Source organism: Pyrus communis, chromosome 17, assembly GCF_041283825.1.
Source record: "Pyrus communis isolate YQ-2024b chromosome 17, ASM4128382v1, whole genome shotgun sequence".
NCBI classification, from domain to species: domain Eukaryota; kingdom Viridiplantae; phylum Streptophyta; class Magnoliopsida; order Rosales; family Rosaceae; genus Pyrus; species Pyrus communis.
The window spans coordinates 3,981,491-3,999,546 of NC_142581.1; the positions used below are offsets into that span (position 1 = coordinate 3,981,491).

Genomic DNA, 18,056 nt, shown 5'->3' on the forward strand with positions numbered 1-18,056 from the left:
GGATCATTTTTTATATTGTCAAGTTTTATATTGAGCTTCAATTTCATCATGGTATTGGAGCAGACTGTCCCTCGTGTGATGCTTATGCCTCACCTAGTTGTCAACGTGTAGACTTGAAAATCGGCCACGCTTGCGGGGTCGTGTTGAGATTTGATGATGTGAGGAAAAGTTTGTCCCATCTCAGTGAGGGACATGTCTTGCTATGGGCTTATATGATCTTCAGTTACTCCTCATATTACCAATTGTTTTTATATTGGAAATCCAATTTCATCACACGTCTCATCCTGATTTACGCACTTGATGGTTACGTTACCTTGGAACTCTAATTTCATCACACATCTCATCTTGATTTACGCACTTGATGGTGAACTCGTCTAAATTGTTACGTGCAAACCTCCTAGACAACTGGATGATAAAAGTGAATTTAGGTAGAAAAGGGGTGTCACATATCAAATTTTGAGATGGGCTAAGTCTTCATACTATATAAGCTATTTTTCTCTCAAAAAAAAGGGATGGTATATAGCCCGTATTTCCTAAGCATGGGTTTGTCTTTGTTCTTGTGTGCGAGAGCAGCAACTCGTATAAGGCAACTAACTCAATCGCATGAGATTAACATGGATTAGATGAAACTAAATATAGAGAATCTTTCTATATTGTAAGGGGTGTCGTACGAGAAATTTTTCTAAGTCACTGGTATTCAAACGGATACTTCACGTTGAGAAAAGTTCAAGTTCTGACTTGTGCATGGGCACTGATCATAGAAGGGTTGATCAGAGGACTTGACATCTTCTTCCATGGTGTAAAGAGGGGGAGTTCCATGGGAAGAGGAAAATTCAGAAAAAGAGAAAAAATAGAAGAAGATTGAAGGGATTATCCCGAACACGTCTTCGCCGCCGTCACACAAATCATTTATGATGATTGTGTCTAGGTGGATTGTGGTGTGCCATAAAATAAGTGGAGGGGTACGAAAAAAATATATTTTTGTCACTATAACGAAGTTGAATCTTGTACATACTTGATATGTTAGGCCATTTCCAACCAACCCGACCAAAGGACCATATGGCTAAAAATAGTTCGGAATGACACGAAAATTGTCTCCAACCGAAGGTTAGGCCAAAGAGCTTGTGGGCTTCACCGGGCCAAAAACCCCAAGTCAGGCCAACAGGCTGGCCATTTCCAGCCACCCCTCCAACCCAGCCCTCCAGCGTCAAGCTTGACTTTGTGGCAGGTGCAACAATACCACACTTTCTTTGTTATTGTGGCAAGTGACAATCAAAATATGTCAGAAAATATGGTAGTTTAATTTAATTAACCATATTAATTCAATTAAAATAATAAATTATTGAGGGGGTTATATTTGGCCTATGTTCCTTTGGCCCACTCGGTTGGAGATGGTATAAAATATAGTTTGCCATCATTTATTAAAATATAATTTCTTACAGTGTTATAAGGCTAAACATGGCCCTTTGACCCTCATTCAGTTAGAGATAAACTTAATTCTAGTTTAGTTTAATTTAGTTTTAGTTTAGTTTGAAATGCAAATTTTGAGCTACTACTGATATTTCCAGTTGCATTGGCATAAAAGTCGCGTTGGTGTTGATGGTTGAAAATGGGCTGCCGACGCTGGTGGAACAACTATTGGTCTGTTCTTGCACATGGAATCCGTGGAGCAAGTCTAGCTCAATACTTGCTAATGGAACATAATATTTACAACTACCTTTTTCTATGGTTTTCCTTCTGTACCCTTCCAAGACGCAGTACTCAAAAACAACAATATTATAGGGAGTCGCTTGTCAACTACCTGACGCATTCTTCTTCCTCTTTTATCTGATTTAGGATTGGCAGTGTAAGATAAATTTATACAGGGTAAGTGAAGACACAGTTCACAACTAACCTTGTATTTTTTCACATAAACATTCACTTTTTTCGGTTATTTAGCCGTTGGTTTTTGCCATGCGAGAAAGTGAATGTATTTTTTCACATAAACATTCACTTTTTCGGTTATTTAGCTGTTGGTTTTTGCCGTGCAAGAAAAGTGAATGTTCATGTAAAAATTTCTTTTGAGATTTAGCTTTTCCCCGACCAAGCTCACAGGTCACCAATATAACCATTTGATACAACGGTCCAATCCCTCTCACATGATGAGCACAACTGGTCTCACTCGGGTTCTACTACCCGGTCATGTGTTAGATACAGGTAGTGTTAGTGTACACAAGAACTTCTCCTCGGAAAGAGACAAATAAAGGAAGGACTAGATCAAGTAGTTGGAAAATAAATGAAGATGAAGAAGTGAAGAAAACAGAAAACGGTAGATTTTACTAGGTCATGCCGCAATGGTGCAAAATACTCGTTCAATGTCACTTGTATTTGTAATTTGAACGGGGTTCTTGGGAGGCATGACTCAGCCCTTAGGGCTGCTTCTCAGCCACAAAAATCAGACATAGTAGCTCTCCATTTATATCTCCAACCACCACTAGGGACCAACAATTACATTACAGGACATTGATGTTCCAGGGACATACAGGTAATAAAAGTTAGCAGTCCGGTCCTTGAGTCCTTGTCAAATGTGAACTGGAGAATTCTGTGACTTCGAGAGGAAAACGCGGATGCAGCCGGGAATATATCCACGTATCTATCTTTTGCTCGTCATGTGACTTCCTTTATTTTGTTTGTGAGTGAATCGCTTGCTCATGTGACGAGTGAGACAGAGACAATTGTGTATATCTCTGGTTACATGCAAAGGAGCTCCCCAACTTCAAATACATTGGCCTTTCAAGCCTTTCTGAAGAATTTTTTGTGCAACCAGTGATTTACCGTATGTTTGTCTCAAGCGTCACGTGACCATATGATGAATCACCAGTTACAAGAGATGAAACTTTGACTTGGTATGGACTACTGGGGCCAAATCTACTCACATGGTATCATAGTCTTGAGTTTGCAGCAACGGCTGAAGCAGAGGACTTTATGACAGAATCACCACCCAATTTTGACAAACTTGAAGAAAAACAGATTCAGCAAAAGCACATAAAGTCGCATACGAAAATCTGCTTCGCTCAATCTTATATCAGTTAGGACATCCAATGCAGAGGTCAGAAAAGTAAACCGAATTCAGCACATTACAAATGATACACACGCGAAAACTTGCTTCATTCAGTCTTATATCAGTTAGAACTTAGGATGTCCAATGCAGGGGTCAGAAAGAAAACCGAATTCATCACATTACAAACGTTATACACACGAAAACTACCGAGGGAAAGAATCCCATTTCAATTTTCATGGGGGAATCCTGGCCTGTTGTAACAATCAAAATATATATCAGCATGAAATGAAAAGCCTTCCTCTGCTGTAAATCATAACATGACAACAGTCACAATACCACTTATTATGCTGCCACCTCCTGCTGGAATTTTGTAATGATTTAGTGGATCCCTCGAAGAGATCCAAGAGGTAATTCTGCAAGTCGTCCGCACTGTACTTGATGAGCTTGCCACTTATGTCGTTTGAATGTCTTCCCACGAATGTCCTATAAGCTTGGATTACATTCAGTGATGCTGAGATTTGCGCATCTTCTCGAAGCTGAGGATCCGGAATGAACCATGTTGTTTGTCTCTTGTAGATCTCTTCGAACACAAGATGAAAGCTGCGGAGCCTTTCCTTGAGGGTTTTTGGGATGGAATTTGAACCGGGATTCTGAATGCCCTCCTCTTTGAGAAAATTAAGGATGGAACTCCAACTAATACTTGCTGTTGAACTTTCCCGTTGCACTTCCTAAGGCAGCCGTCTCCGAAAATAGGCCTCAGTTCATCCCCCTTAACCTTCTGAGCCATGTACCGTAGATTGTTCATCAAAAATACGTGTTTCAAGGAAGGATCCTTACATAACCTTGACCTTTCGTCAAGGTTGCCTTCCAGAGTTGAAGTAAGTGATCGGAAGTGGCGAACCATTGGGAAAATTCTGCCTGGAGCTTTTTATAACCTGGACTTTTCGTCAGGTTGCCTTCCGCTGTTCCAATCCCGTCATTTATTACTACCATTCTCTCAGTGCACTTTTATCCATTCTCTCAGCATTGCTTTCTATTTCACGTTGCTCGCAATTGCATAACATACAGCATTTTATCAGAAAACTTATGCACACAATTCACACAACAAATTGCAAATTGAATCCGAAAAATTGGAGATACACACTGCGGAAACGTTCTTGCCAAGAAGGAACTTTTCAAGCGACATCCGAACCAGCTCATTCTTGATAAGGAAATCGAAAGCCTCCGATTCCCAATCAGGGTTTCCTGATCACAATCACCAATCAAAGCTTCGGAACACCAAAAAGTAAAATCCTTTTTTTAGAGAATCAACGGCGGAGGGGAAAACACGTGTAAGCACATGAGAGGCTACCTGATGTAATGAGGTTGTTGACGACGGTGGAGAGGGCGAAGCGGGTGAGACTGGCGGGGATGGATATGGAGGTTTCTGGAACTTTGTAGGGCTGGCCAAGGTCCGTTTTGAAGCGGAGGAGGACCAACAGCGACGGCTCTTCGGAATTTCCGTCGGCGTCCATCGCTTTGCTTCTGGCGGAAGAGATTGTAGAGAGAGAAAGAGGAGGAGGTGGAGAGAGAGAGAGAGAGAGGGGTGGTAGCAGGCTAGCAGCTGGGTTTAAGACAAAAGCGAGGGAAGGAAACTAGGGTTTAGTAACTGAAAGTAACAAGAGCCGTTCGCAACGCACCGTTTTGGTTAAGAGAGAAAATTATTTTTCCAATATTTAGTCGATTTTTGAACCAATAATTATTTAGTTCTTTAAAATATGCACCATGCTCGAATCTTCTCTTGTTGTTTAAATTAATTTAAAGTATAATGCGAGCAAACATTTAAAGCTTAAAACACACTAATGTTCTAAATGAAACCTGAATTATTCGAATATCGGAAGTAGAAATAAATTTGACTATGAATTTGAGCCATAGCACATGATCTAAAAAAACCGTATGATTTTCCCGATCTATATAAAGTAGGTTTACCGAATGATATCTAGGTTTGGCTACAATAGCGTGTATTATTCAATAGTATAAGTTTTATGCAAGATCTAACTGTTACAAAAATTTATTGTTCTATTAGATTCATATATGCAAGATCTAACTATTAATTTTTTGGATCACTCAATCATATGCACCACAGAACAAACATTGTAATTTTTCTTTCATATTATGTTAGAAGTGTGAAGGAAAAATAAGATTGCAAGTATCTATAAGTCTGTTGATATTTTACTGAGTGAAAGATGCAAACCAATATTTTTTGTATTTTTCAATAGAAGTGATATTAGTTAAGGGAAATTCGAATACAAGACTTGTATACTGAACTATTTAATATTAATTTTTTTTTGTCTCTAATATTCATAACATTTCTTGGCTAGCTGTTCAATCTCTTATTAATAATATTTAATCGTAATTATTTTTTGATCCCATTAAGTGAGATCGGTTGTATAAACTATATAACGCCATTACACTCGGTTTTGTGCTAAGTCTTCCATTAGCTTACAACTATAAAAAGAAGTGTTTAAAGAAAAACTTAGTATTGCTAAGAAGAAGAACAGGCCTCTTAGCAGGGAGTAAGTCCTATAATTCTGCCACAGAGGACCAGAGGTGGGATTCTTTCAGCAACGACCGTTCCGAGCAAACCCTGCGATTAGTTTTGCAACGGAGGCGGGATTATCAACGTGAGGGAGATGACCGCTATCTGGTATTAGCCGCATGATTGCAGACGGAAGCTCACAACGCAGCCTCTGCATTTTGATTACAACAAGAAGAAGACTCATTAAGTAATGCATATATATGTTGACATCTTAGCATGTGTTCTGGTTTCTACTTTATAGCAACCGGCAATGTCAGTGGTCGCACATTACATTTCGTCTCAAGTTTTCCAAAATGCTTCAAACAGGCCTATTGAGTATTTGCAACGATTTTGAAGTAGGGTTTGCAATCTCTCGTGCGCTTTTTAAGATTAGGAGAATAAATTAAGTCCTCCATCTTAAAATGATTGCGAAACATGCTTGGTTTAAGTACGATAGGAAAAGTTAAGTAGCAGGTAGGAGCTCAAAACTCACCAATATTTGTTTGTAGCTGATAATATTGTCTTGCTCGCTGCAAATCACTAGTACTTTCTGCTTCACCTGTAAATTAAGATTTCAGAATACAAGCTTACTATTGCCTCCCGACTTGCGGAATTCTGCATACCACTTATATACCGTACTCATTAAGATGGCGAGAGTTTACCTGTTTTATTTGGGAAACGACATTATAGCCCCCGCTAGTCATAAAACTAACCGTTGCATCTTTCCACCAAGGCATCAAACAGTGTAAGCGTCCGACCTAAATATGGCATGATCTCTGTTAGCTTTCCATTACACATACTTCAAAAATCTAAGACAAAGATGCCAAGATAAAAATTTCGACAATATACTAGATGCCTATTTCAGTTGGAACTTGAGTATATTAACAAAAAGATTATGTTACATTAGTCCAATCAAAGGTTGTAGCTAATGAAATGTCGTTGAAGGCCAGCATATTTGCGTAGAAGCGTAGATGGGTGCTCTTCAATAAAGAAACCTGGTGAATAAAAAGATCAGAACATTAGGCAAGCAAGCTAAGAGAATTCACATAGGGTTGAAATACCCCTATAAGGGGACACCAACCCCAGCGTAGGCCACAGCTTTAGGTAACTTTGCCATGTCTCCGGTGCCTTCTGCGTAGACGCTTGCATTGATTAAAACCAGCTTTTCAACCTGAAAATAGAAAACAAGAATTAAATTTATCAAATGCACACTATAAAATTTCTGAAACAATGCATCTAGAGCCAAGGAGCTCAATATGATACACTCACAGCTACTGGATAGTGGTATGCAAAGTCAATTGCAACAGAACCACCGAGGCTTGGTCCAACTAATACCATCGGTCTTCTGATGTAGGACTTCCAAAACTATAATTCGAATGTGAAATCCAGTTATATCTCCAAGCTCAAACAATAAGATTAGATTCGAATTTTCTCAACAGATGATGAAAAATGTAGATCATTTTCGACTTAAAGTAATTAACATAACAAAATATCAAAACCATTGCAGATAGACCGAAACAATATTCACTGGAGCAACAAAAGAATAAAGAAAAGAAAATCACACTGCATATATACCTGATAGAGGTGATGCCGCTTGGATGCCGCGCTGCATGGTGGACACCTTTCTAGTACAGATAACAGATAAAAAATGATTAAACAGATGAACATTAAGCACTTGTTGCAAGAAAAAGACTGTAAGTATATAATCATATCCAATCGGAAAAAAAAAACAAAAAAAAAACAATGAGAAAAAGGCAGGTAAACGAACCTAAATCAGAGAAGCCCCACCCAAGAACATCAACAGCCCAAGCCTCCAACCCGGCCTCTTCAAGCAGGGGGTACGCGCACCTCCATTCTAAACAAGAACTAAAAGATACAAACGAAACATGTTCAGCACGAAATCACCTTGTGACGGGTCAATCTGCAATTTGCAAGCATTACAAACCTGTCAAAGCAATGGAGGAGAACCACCGGATTGATCTCACTTTGTTTTGGAGGCCTTACACAACTACTCATGATATAACTTTCCGACGACCCAATCTGCAATCACAACCGGCTTGCCCCATTAGTCACACTATGTTAGCAGGGGTAATACCCCTACGTTAAAGAGAGAAATGAGAAATTATTCAGAGTCAATGAGTAACTTCAAAGTGGACGAGAAAATTGAGAATCATCAGTTCATCACATGCCACGTGCCACGTACAGTTTCAATGAATATTTCAACTCAATCACATACTGAAAATCCTAGTTCCCCCACTAATCGCAACTAAAGTTTTATTAAACAAAAACTTGGAAAAATTAGTACCTTTAGCTTGATTATTTTGTATTCACAAACCATAGTTTCATGCAAAGAATATTCCCACCATATGAAATGACTATTATGACCTTGTATCAATCACTCAAAAGTTGGGTGAGTTCACTGTTCACCATCCCACAAAAGGCAAAAAGTACTTATTTCTTTTGTTGAATCATGTCAAATAATCAAGTAAAAACAAAAATGCACTTATTCAACCACTTCCCAGTTTTGGCTGCAAGCTCAGGTACTTCCCATCTTTTGAGTCAGAGAATCATAAGATGATGAAAATGGCAAGAATAGAGAATTCCTTTAATCTATGGAAAATTGATTTCTGCACATTTATTTTCTTCGTAAAAGTTTTTAAGAAGTACACAAAACAAAATAATAATAATAATAATAATAATAATAATAATAATAATAATAATAGAATGCGGAAATCATCTTCAGAATAAGCCCAAGTAATTCAAAAAAAATAACATCATAATTAGTGGTATTAAGCATACATGTGTTATAACTTGTATGTGGATTAGACCAGTTTACGAGCTCATCAAACTCCCTCCAGTTCTAAATTAGTAAATTAGAGTAGTTTAACTATTGTCTTCGTAAAGAAACGAAATTAGTCAGATTAACAAAAATGAGAACGAGATTAGTGGGTTACCGACACAGGGAGCCTCTCCATCCTCTGAGCCAACTTTCTGGCATATGGGTCCTTAATTTTCTCAACCTCCTTTGGAAGAAACGATGGGAACCCATTCTTTGTGCCTGCACCCCTCACATTGATCACCACACTCCTAAAGCTTCCATCTTTCTTTGCCATTAACGTACCCACCACCGCTTCCGACGGTGGCGCAGAACACCACGTTAGCGGCATCATTCTGATTCTTCCGTTGATCTGGCAGCAGCAGAACGCCGTGCGGATTGTGCAGCTGGTTCTGGAAGTGAAAAACTAGATAGAGAGTGTGTGCTGCTAAATGGAAAAACAAAACAAAACAAAACAGAAAGGAGAGGGGATTTCTACTTGGATTGCTTAGGGCGTGACATCACAGTAAGGTGCTCAGAAATTTGTCAACTTTTACAGCCGTAGTTTCGTTGAATGGCTTGTATCAATTTAAGAAGAGCAACTTACATGAAACACATTAACAGTTACGTCTCATCCTTTACGCACTTGGTGGTGAACTCGTCTAAATTTACCTTACGTGCAAACCTCCGACAAACTCGATGATAAAAGTGAATTTAGGTAGACAAGGGGCGCCAGATGTCAAATTTTGAGATGGGCTAAGTCTTCATACTATATATGCTACGTGTGCGAGAGCAGCAACTCGTATAAGGCAACCAATTCAATCGCATGACATTAACATGGATTAGATGATCAACTAAATATAGAATCTTGCTATATTGTAAGGGGTGTCGGACGAGAAATTTTTCAAACGGATACTCTACGTTGAGAAGTTCGAGTTCTGACCTGTGCATAGGCAGTGATCATATAAGGGTCGATCAGAGGACTTTACATCTTCTTACTGGTGTAAAGAGGATTGATTGCTGATGGGTGGGGGGGTTATTGTTGGTGTTGGAAGCGTTGTTGTCGGTCATTGTCAAAGGTGATGGGCAGAGAAAAAAATTTGGATCTTGTCGTTGGAATTAAAAGGCTCTTGTACCATGTACAAAGTTATGGAAGGCTGGAAAAGCTACAACAGAACGCCAAGTTTCCCACCAATGTGCATACCCAAATAATGTTGGGTTGCTTGTATTTATAATACATTAGAGATTACATTCAGGGTTTGAAAACCCCATTTACAAGTAATGTTTGAAATTCAAATATACACAGATAAGACAGTTAAGCAGCTACAAAATATATGAAAAAGTCATAAACTTAACCAACTGTTTGAAGATAAGAATTAGAAGACAACTCAAACACTTGAACTGGTGTTGAATTGGTGTTGATGGTTGAAAATTGGCCGTCGACGCTGGTGGAGCAACTATTGGTCTGTTCTTGCTCATGGAATCCGTGGAGCAACTATAGCTCAATACTTGCTAATGGAACATAATATTTACAACCACCTTTTTCTATCCTTTTCCTCCTGTACCCTTCCAAGACGCGGTACGCAAAAACAACAATATTATTGGGAGTCGCTTGTCGACTACCTGACACTCTTCCTCCTCTTTTATCCGGGTTTAGGACCAGTAGTGTAAGATAAACGTATACATGTGAAGTTAAGACGCAGTACACAAATAACCTTGTATTTTTTCACCTAAACCTTCACTTTTTCGGTTATTCAGCTGTTAGTTTTTGCTGTGCGAGAAAAGTGAAGGTTTTTGTAAAAATTTCTTTGGAGATTCAGCTTTGCCCCGACCAGGCTCACAGGTCATCAATATAATCATTGATACAACGGTCCAGTCCCTCTCATATGATGGGCACAACTGGTCTCACGCAGGTTCTACTACCGATTATGTGTTAAATACAGCTGGCAGACACAAAGAATTTCTCCATGGAAAGAGACAAATAAAGGAACGACTAAATCAAGTAGTTGGAAAATAAATGAGGTTGAAGAAGTGAGAAAACAGAAATCAAGTAGTTGGAAAATAAATGAAGTTGAAGAAGTGAGAAAACAGAAAACATTAAATTTTTACTAGGTCATGCTGCAGTGGTGCAAAATACTCGTTCAATGTCACTTGTATTTGTCATTTGAACGGGGTTCTTAGGAGGCATGACTCAGCCCTTAGGGCTTCTTCTCAGCCACAAAAATCAGACATGGCAGCTCTCCATTTAGGATTTGGATCCTCTCCGGAGCCCAAGAAGAGGGCCCTCCTGACCAACACACGTGGGCCGTTAGATTTTCCTCCTACGGCTATAATTATTATAAGTTTAAAAGAACTTCCTGTTTGTAGTCGTTGGATAAAAATCTAATGGTCCACATATGTTGATCAGGATGATCTTCATCTTGGCCTCCAGAGAGGATCCAAATCCCTCCATTTATATCTCCAACCACCACTAGGGGCTAAGTCTTCATACTATATATGCTACGTGTGCGAGAGCAGCAACTCGTATAAGGCAACCAACTCAATCGCATGACATTAACATGGATTAGATGATCGACTAAATATAGAATCTTGCTATATTGTAAGGGGTGTCGGACGAGAAATTTTTCATACGGATACTCTACGTTGAGAAGTTCGAGTTCTGACCTGTGCATAGGCAGTGATCATATAAGGGTCGATCAGAGGACTTTACATCTTCTCGATGGTGTAAAGAGGATTGATTGCTGATGGGTGGGGGGGTTATTGTTGGTAGAATTGTTGGTGTTGGAAGCGTTGTTGTCGGTCATTGTCAAAGGTGATGGGCAGAGAAAAAAATTTGGATCTTGTCGTTGGAATTAGAAGGCTCTTGTACCATGTACAAAGTTATGGAAGGCTGGAAAAGCTACAACAGAACGCCAAGTTTCCCACCAATGTGCATACCCAAATAATGTTGGGTTGCTTGTATTTATAATACATTAGAGATTACATTCAGGGTTTGAAAACCCCATTTACAAGGAATATTTGAAATTCAAATATACATAGATAAGACAGTTAAGCAGCTACAAAATATATGAAAATGTCATAAACTTAACGAACTATTTGAAGATAAGAATTAGAAGACAACTCAAACACTTGAACTGGTGTTGACTCTAACTGAGTGAGGACTTCGTCTAACAGTAAAGAGGGGGAGTTCCATGGGAAGAGGAAAATTCAGAAAAAGAGAAAGAAAAGAAAAAGATTGAATGGATTATCCTGAACCCGCCTTCGGCACTGTCGCACGAACCATTTATGATGACTGCGTCTAGGTGGACTGTGGTGTGTCATAAATAAGTGGAGGGGCATGAAAAATATATATTTTTGTCACGAGTTGAATCTTGTACAGACTTGATATGTCAATTTTAGTTTAGTTTAGTTTAGTTTAGTTTTAGTTTAGTTTGAAATGCAAATTTTGAGCTACTACTGATATTTCCAGTTGCATTGGCATAAAAGTCGCATTGGTGTTGATGGTTGAAAATTGGCTGTCGACGCTGGTGGGGCAACTATTGGTCTGTTCTTGCTCATGGAATCCGTGGAGCAAGTCTAGCTCAATACTTGCTAATGGAACATAATATTTACAACTACCTTTTTCTATCCTTTTCCTCCTGTACCCTTCCAAGACGCGGTACGCAAAAACAACAATATTATAGGGAGTCGTTTGTGGACTACCTGACGCACTCTTCCTCCTATTTTATTCGGACTTAGGATCAACAGTGTAAGATAAACTTATACAGGCAAAATCAAGACGCAATACACAACTAACCTTCTATTTTTTTCACATAAACCTTCACTTTTTTCGGTTATTTAGCTGTTAGTTTTTTTCTGTGCGAGAAAAGTGAAGGTTTATGTAAAAATTTATTTGGAGATTCAGCTTTGCCCCGACCCGGCTCACATGTCATCAATATAACCATTGATACGACGGTCCAGTCCCTCTCATATGATGGGCATCTACGACCAGTCATGTGTTAAATACTGTTGGCGGACACAAGAACTAATGCATGGAAAGAGACAAATAAAGGAACGACTAAATCAAGTAGTTGGAAAATAAATGAAGTTGAAGAAGTAAGAAAACAGAAATCAAGTAGTTGGAAAATAAATGAAGTTCAAGAAGTGAGAAAACAGAAAACAGTAAATTTTTACTAGGTCATGCTGCAGTGGTGCAAAATACTCGTTCAATGTCACTTGTATTTGTAATTTGAACGGGGTTCTAGGGAGGCATGACTCAGCCCTTAGGGCTTCTTCTCAGCCACAAAAATCAGACATGGCAGCTCTCCATCGGAGGCAGATTCTCTGCCCTCCCACTATCCGCTACGCATGCCTTGTGTGGTTACGGTTAAATCACGTTAACATTTTATATTATTATTCTTTTTTATCTTATTATCTCTATAAAAAATAATATAAAATATTGACGTGGCTTAATCATGATCACACAAAATAAAAGAGTACGGAAGGACATAGGAAGTGAGAGTGTAGAGAATCTGACTCCCTCTAGATTTGTATCTCCAACCACCACTAGGGACCTACCATTACATTATAGGACATTGATGGCATTTCCTAATAAAAGCAAACTTTTCCAGGGACCTACAGGTAATAAAAGTTAGCAGTCCGGTCCTTGAGTCCTTGTCAAATGTGAACTGGAAAATTCTGTTAACCTGGACTGGACCAGAAAAAATGAAATGCTGAACAATCTTACTGCGACTTGGACATCAACTTCGAGAGGAAAACGCGGATGCAGCCGGGAATATATCCACGTATGAATCTCTTGCTCCTCACGTGACTTCCCTTATTTTTTTTGTAAGTGAAACGCTTGCTCATGTGGCGAGTGAGACAGAGACAATAGTGTATATCTCCGGTTACATGCAAAGGAGCTCCCCAACTTCAAATACATTGGCCTTTCTGAAGAATTTTTTGTGAAACCAAAGATTTACCGTTTGTCTGTCTCAAGCGTCATGTGACCTTTTGATGAATCACCAGTTACAAGAGATGAAACTTTGACTTGTTATGGACTACTGGGGCCAAATCTACTCACATGGTATCGTAGTCTTGAGTTCGCTTCAACAGCTAAAGCATAGGACTTTATGACAGAATCACCACCCAATTTTGACAGACTTAGAAAAAGATTCAGCAAAAACACATAAAGTTGCATACGAAAATCTGCTTCGTTCAATCTTATATCATTTAGGACATCCAATGCAGAGGTCAGAAAAGTAAACCGAATTCATCACATTACAAATGATACACGCGAAAACTTGCTTCATTCAATCTTATATCAGTTAGGATATCCAATGCAGATGTCAGAAAAGTGAACTGAATTCATCACATTACAAACGTTACAGACACAAAAACTACCGAGGGAAAGAATCCCTTTTCAATTTTCATGGGGGAATCCTGGCCTGTTGTAACAATCAAAACATATATGAGCATGAAATGAAAAGCCTTCCTCTGCTGTATCACCTCCTGCTGGAATTTTGTAATGATTTCGGGGATCCCTCGAAGAGATCCAAGAGGTAATTCTGCATATCATCCGCACTGTACTTGATGAGCTTGTCACTTATGTCGTTCGAATGTCTTCCCACGAATGTCCTATAAGCTTGGATTACATTCAGGGATGCTGAAATTTGCACATCTTCTCGAAGCTGAGGATCCGGAATGAACCATGTTGTTTGGCTCTTGTAGATCTCTTCGAACGCAAGATAAAAGCTGCGGAGCCTTTCCTTGAGGGTTTTTGAGATAGAATTTGAACCGGGACTCTGAATGCCCTCCTCTTTGAGCAAATTAAGGATGGAACTCCAACTAGATCTCTGGTAGTTCAATGCTTGCTGTTGAACTTTCCCGTTGCACTTCCTAAGCCAGCCGTCTCCGAATATGGGCCTCAGTTCATCCCCCTTAACCTTCTGAGCCATGTACCGTAGATTGTTCATCAAAAATATGTGTTGCAAGGAAGGATCCTTATATAACCTGGACTTTTCGTCAAGGTTGCCTTCCAGAGTTGAAGTAAGTGATCGGAAGTAGCGAACCATTGGGAAAATTCTGCCTGGAGAATCAGTGGGTTTGTTCTCCTCGTCTGAGGTAGGACTAGTGTCAGGCGACAGCGAAATGGAATCAGCATCAGCACTGTCCTCGAAGAGATAATTAAGGGTCTCTCCATAGTCTGTGAGAATCCTCAAGTAATTCATCACATATTTGGTGAGAGGATGTATTCCTCCTCCAGCAACAGGGTTAGTCGAGGGGTTTGATGCAATGGCGCTCTCGAATTTACTAAATGTTGCCTTCACAGACTCACCCAATTTCATCAGAACCTCATGACACTCAATTCTTACAGAAGAACCAGCCTCGTCTGCGTATAAAGCATCTATGTCGGGAAGAACATCTGCAAGCACCTCATACATGTCAAGAATGCGGAACAACTTTTCCGGTTGGTGGGGGCCAATAGACATGGCTTCACCAAAATTCAGAAGCTGCAGCATTGAAGTCTTTGATGCCTCAACAAAACAATCCAAATAAATCGCTCCAAGCTCCCCAAAAATCTGATCGCTGAGCGATCTCTCGCTGGCTAGATAAACTCGCACGAAGATCTTCATACCCCAGACCCATCTTCTGATTTTGGAATTCAGGGAGCCCCACTCCATCTTCAGCACATCCTCAATGCTCAGCTTCTGGATTTCGAGAATGGAGAGGCACTCATCCAATGCCTCCTTTCGGATGATGGTATAAGCTTGCGTGCACTCCTGATCATAATTGCAATTGAACATCAAATTTGCAATGCCTCTGAGCTCAGGAACTATATCCGGATGAACCAAATCAATGATGACTTCTTCCGACGCTCTGCTGACACTATCCCTTTGAAGTGAGTCCTCAATCGAATCATCCCCAAAAGAGATTATCGAGCTTCCATCCGCAATATCATCCTCACTCGAACGAAAAGACATGTGCTCAGGTTCAAAGGGTTGCCTGTTCTGAACAAGCATGTACTTGAACTCTTCCTCTAGCCTAGCCATTGCCGTTTGAAGAACATCGTGAGCTCTATGTAACACCTCACATTCTTCATCATGTTTATCCAAACACGATCTTTCCAATCTTTCGATCAATCTCCGAGCCTCCTCCACAGCCTTCATATACTCCAGAGACTCATTCGGGCTCGAATCCCATATCATAGACTGATCAGCCTCCCAACTCATGATCCTCTCCTGAATCGAATTAAGGCGATCTTCGACCTCACTGATCTTCTCATCCTCATTCTCATCATTTCTCTCACTGAGTCCCATCATGCTGGACAATTGGGTGCCAAGATTAGCCAAAATCTCCCTCTCACCATCTGTAAGGTTCTTCTTCGACCCCAATGCCCTCACTATGTTCTTCGCCGCAGCAATCAAATCGCATTCTCCGTCCATTTCCGGGTTCATAGATTTACAATCCCCCCTCAACATACAATAAACACACCCAAAAATGAACCAACAAATCCAACTCAAATCTTTTCGGTTTTCGGATCAAGGACTCCTTACCAAGGTACAAGAAACAACTTCAGCAATTGAACCAAAAACCCTCCAATTTTTCCAATAAAAACAGAAAAGTAAAAGATACCCTTTAGGTGGAACAACTGCAGAATCAAAGCTTTTTGCATCCACCGAAGTAGTCTATGTTGAAAATTGGCAAATACCCAACAAACACCACTCTCCAAAATTAAGTGGGAACCCAAAAGGCGATTGAGGATAAGAAAAGTCCTGCAATCAAAAGGACTCGTCAAATTAGAAAAAGGGGCAATCTTTTTATCGTCGAATTAGCAAAAAAGATCAGTCTTTTCAAAAAGTTGGTCATCAGTGGCAAATGGCAATCACCATAAACAATAAGATGCAGAAAAAGCAACCCCAAAGTTGAACCCAAAATAGCAATTAACAGTAGAAAAAAAAAAAAGAAAAAAGAAAAAGAAATCTTACCTCTTTCTCTTTGCAGGATTCGAACTTTTTGCAGGTTGCAGATTTGCAATACCTACAAAAACGAAAGACCCCAAAATTGTGCTTCAAAAATGGTTGAAGCAAAACGATGTAGCAGCCAGCAAAAGCATTCAGACGAACTGTACGGACAGTTTATCTAGGAAGACACAAAGAAGCCAACATTCTCGGATATGAATTATTGGCCTCTACTTTTGCGTAACCTTTCTCGAATTGTCTTTTGAATTTTACGGTCTGTTGTTTTCAATAACGCCAACTGGGCTTTGGATGCTTTGACCTTCTCGGTTCGTCCTCTGACTAGTATACAGACTACGATGCTATTTTTTTGCAGTTTATTATTAATGTTAGAAATATTTCGAAATTATTATAATAATTACATTTTTTTAGAAAATAAGAAGAAGAGGGGGAGAGGGAACGTGGGGAGTGAGAAGTTTTTGTTTATAGTTTTTTTTAATTAATTTTTTTTTTAAAATACTGAAAGTATTTTAACATTATCTGTAAATGAGGTTTTAATAAAAAACAGTAAAATTTAGATCTGTGAAATTACATTATTGCCTAACATTTTTTTTTTGTAATAGAAGACTCATTTGTCTTTTCACCCTCTTTTAGTTGATAAAAAATTATTTCATTAATTAGTAGATAAGAGATAAGTGAATTTTGAATTCGAAACACTAGAAGCCAACATCATGTGATGCTTAACGAACAATATTATATTTAATGAAAAATAATATTATATGAACAATGTATTGGAAAACTGAATATGTGACGAATTACTCAAAATGTAGTAATGTGACGTATTATTAGAAATACAGTACAATGTTAGTCTTACCAGTTAACATGGTGGTGCCTACACTTCTCAGGTGGACATTATTTAATAAAATCACATATTTCGATTTATTTGATATAAATCACACACACCAACTTCTTGCGCTTGAAGAATATTTGCACAAACCAAAAACCTCTATATACTTTACTATTATTTTTTAAATCACTAGTTTTCTTTTACATAGTTCATGCCAAAGTAATCTTTAAAAATAATACCAGAGTTGTCAAATTTAGTTTTTAAATTTGTTCACTAATTGATTCGTTAATAGTAATGTGTATGTTAATATGTTACTCGTAAGTACTAATAACTAGATTTCTAGTAAACATATGTAAATCAATTAAATAATGACATTATTTTGCGAACGAAATTTGGTGAAATTTATTTTGTTAGTTTAAATTCGCGTATGCACATTAACAAAATAAAATCGTGTATATAGACATATTAACATAGTTTTTAAAAAAGTGTTTATATTTTCAGTAACATTTCAATAATTCATTAAAATACTAATTTGTTTAAATCAAACATAATGCATGTTAAACATGTGCGTGTGTGCTTACTTTCCACGCATGAATGTTTCACAAATTTTTCAAGAAAGCTATCTTGTAATACTTTTAGTAACTATATCTCTCTACTAATTAATAAAACACTTATTGTCAATCAAAACTTTATGAAATTATCAGTTTAACTCTCTAATTAAAACAGAATAAAAAATATGGGGCAGAAATGTAATTTCACACAACTAAATTTGACTTTTTTTCCCTTCAAAACCTCATATATATATATATATGTAATCCTAATATATCTCTAATTATAAAAATAAATAAATAAATAAAATA

At 38.5% G+C, this 18,056-nt stretch overlaps 3 protein-coding genes across 7 annotated transcripts; all 3 read right to left on the reverse strand.

The window, feature by feature from the left end:
• Positions 1 to 2,290: 2,290 nt before the first annotated feature.
• LOC148689282 (ribosome biogenesis protein WDR12 homolog) lies at positions 2,291 to 4,554 on the reverse strand. Its single transcript, XM_088688951.1, has 3 exons — positions 4,392 to 4,554; positions 4,185 to 4,285; positions 2,291 to 4,086 (listed from the first exon to the last, which is right to left on the reverse strand). Exons 1-3 carry the CDS (start codon positions 4,552 to 4,554, stop codon positions 4,027 to 4,029), a joined length of 324 nt encoding a protein of 107 aa, XP_088545077.1. The 3' UTR covers positions 2,291 to 4,026.
• Positions 3,127 to 11,061, reverse strand: LOC137708512 (alpha/beta hydrolase domain-containing protein VTE7). 5 transcript variants are annotated; one of them, XM_088688950.1, is made up of 12 exons: positions 10,904 to 11,061; positions 9,085 to 9,181; positions 8,552 to 8,819; positions 7,543 to 7,637; positions 7,366 to 7,463; positions 7,173 to 7,222; positions 6,867 to 6,962; positions 6,679 to 6,768; positions 6,500 to 6,592; positions 6,260 to 6,355; positions 6,091 to 6,156; positions 3,127 to 5,769 (listed from the first exon to the last, which is right to left on the reverse strand). In XM_088688950.1, the coding sequence occupies exons 3-12, from the start codon at positions 8,765 to 8,767 to the stop codon at positions 5,641 to 5,643; spliced, it is 1,029 nt and encodes a 342-aa protein (XP_088545076.1). In that variant the 5' UTR covers positions 8,768 to 8,819; positions 9,085 to 9,181; positions 10,904 to 11,061; the 3' UTR covers positions 3,127 to 5,640. The 5 variants fall into 5 exon arrangements, with proteins under 5 accessions (XP_088545076.1, XP_088545073.1, XP_088545075.1 ...); XM_088688947.1 differs by lacking the exons at positions 9,085 to 9,181; positions 10,904 to 11,061 and adding an exon at positions 9,356 to 9,600 and having other exon boundaries at positions 8,552 to 8,785; XM_088688949.1 differs by lacking the exon at positions 10,904 to 11,061 and having other exon boundaries at positions 8,552 to 8,785; positions 9,085 to 9,600.
• Positions 11,062 to 13,678: 2,617 nt separating this feature from the next.
• On the reverse strand, positions 13,679 to 16,698 carry LOC137707717 (exocyst complex component EXO70E2). The gene is made up of 3 exons (XM_068446622.2): positions 16,380 to 16,698; positions 16,027 to 16,166; positions 13,679 to 15,942 (listed from the first exon to the last, which is right to left on the reverse strand). The coding sequence occupies exon 3, from the start codon at positions 15,870 to 15,872 to the stop codon at positions 13,896 to 13,898; it is 1,977 nt and encodes a 658-aa protein (XP_068302723.2). The 5' UTR covers positions 15,873 to 15,942; positions 16,027 to 16,166; positions 16,380 to 16,698; the 3' UTR covers positions 13,679 to 13,895.
• Positions 16,699 to 18,056: the final 1,358 nt, after the last annotated feature.

Excerpts from the sequence above, each read along its gene's own strand:
- LOC137708512 (XM_088688946.1), bottom strand. Across the intron at positions 6,593-6,678 it reads AAGCTGTGGCCTACGCTGGG|GTTTCTTTATTGAAGAGCAC; the intron begins GTTGGTGTCCCC and ends TTTATTCACCAG. Across the intron at positions 6,157-6,259 it reads TCGTTTCCCAAATAAAACAG|GTGAAGCAGAAAGTACTAGT; the intron begins GTAAACTCTCGC and ends CTTAATTTACAG.
- LOC148689282 (XM_088688951.1), bottom strand. The coding sequence starts at position 4,554 with ATGGACGCCGACGGAAATTCCGAAGAGCCGTCGCTGTTGGTCCTCCTC. Across the intron at positions 4,286-4,391 it reads CAACAACCTCATTACATCAG|GAAACCCTGATTGGGAATCG; the intron begins GTAGCCTCTCAT and ends GATTGTGATCAG. Across the intron at positions 4,087-4,184 it reads TTGGCAAGAACGTTTCCGCA|CAACGTGAAATAGAAAGCAA; the intron begins GTGTGTATCTCC and ends TGCAATTGCGAG.
- LOC137707717 (XM_068446622.2), bottom strand. The coding sequence starts at position 15,872 with ATGTTGAGGGGGGATTGTAAATCTATGAACCCGGAAATGGACGGAGAA.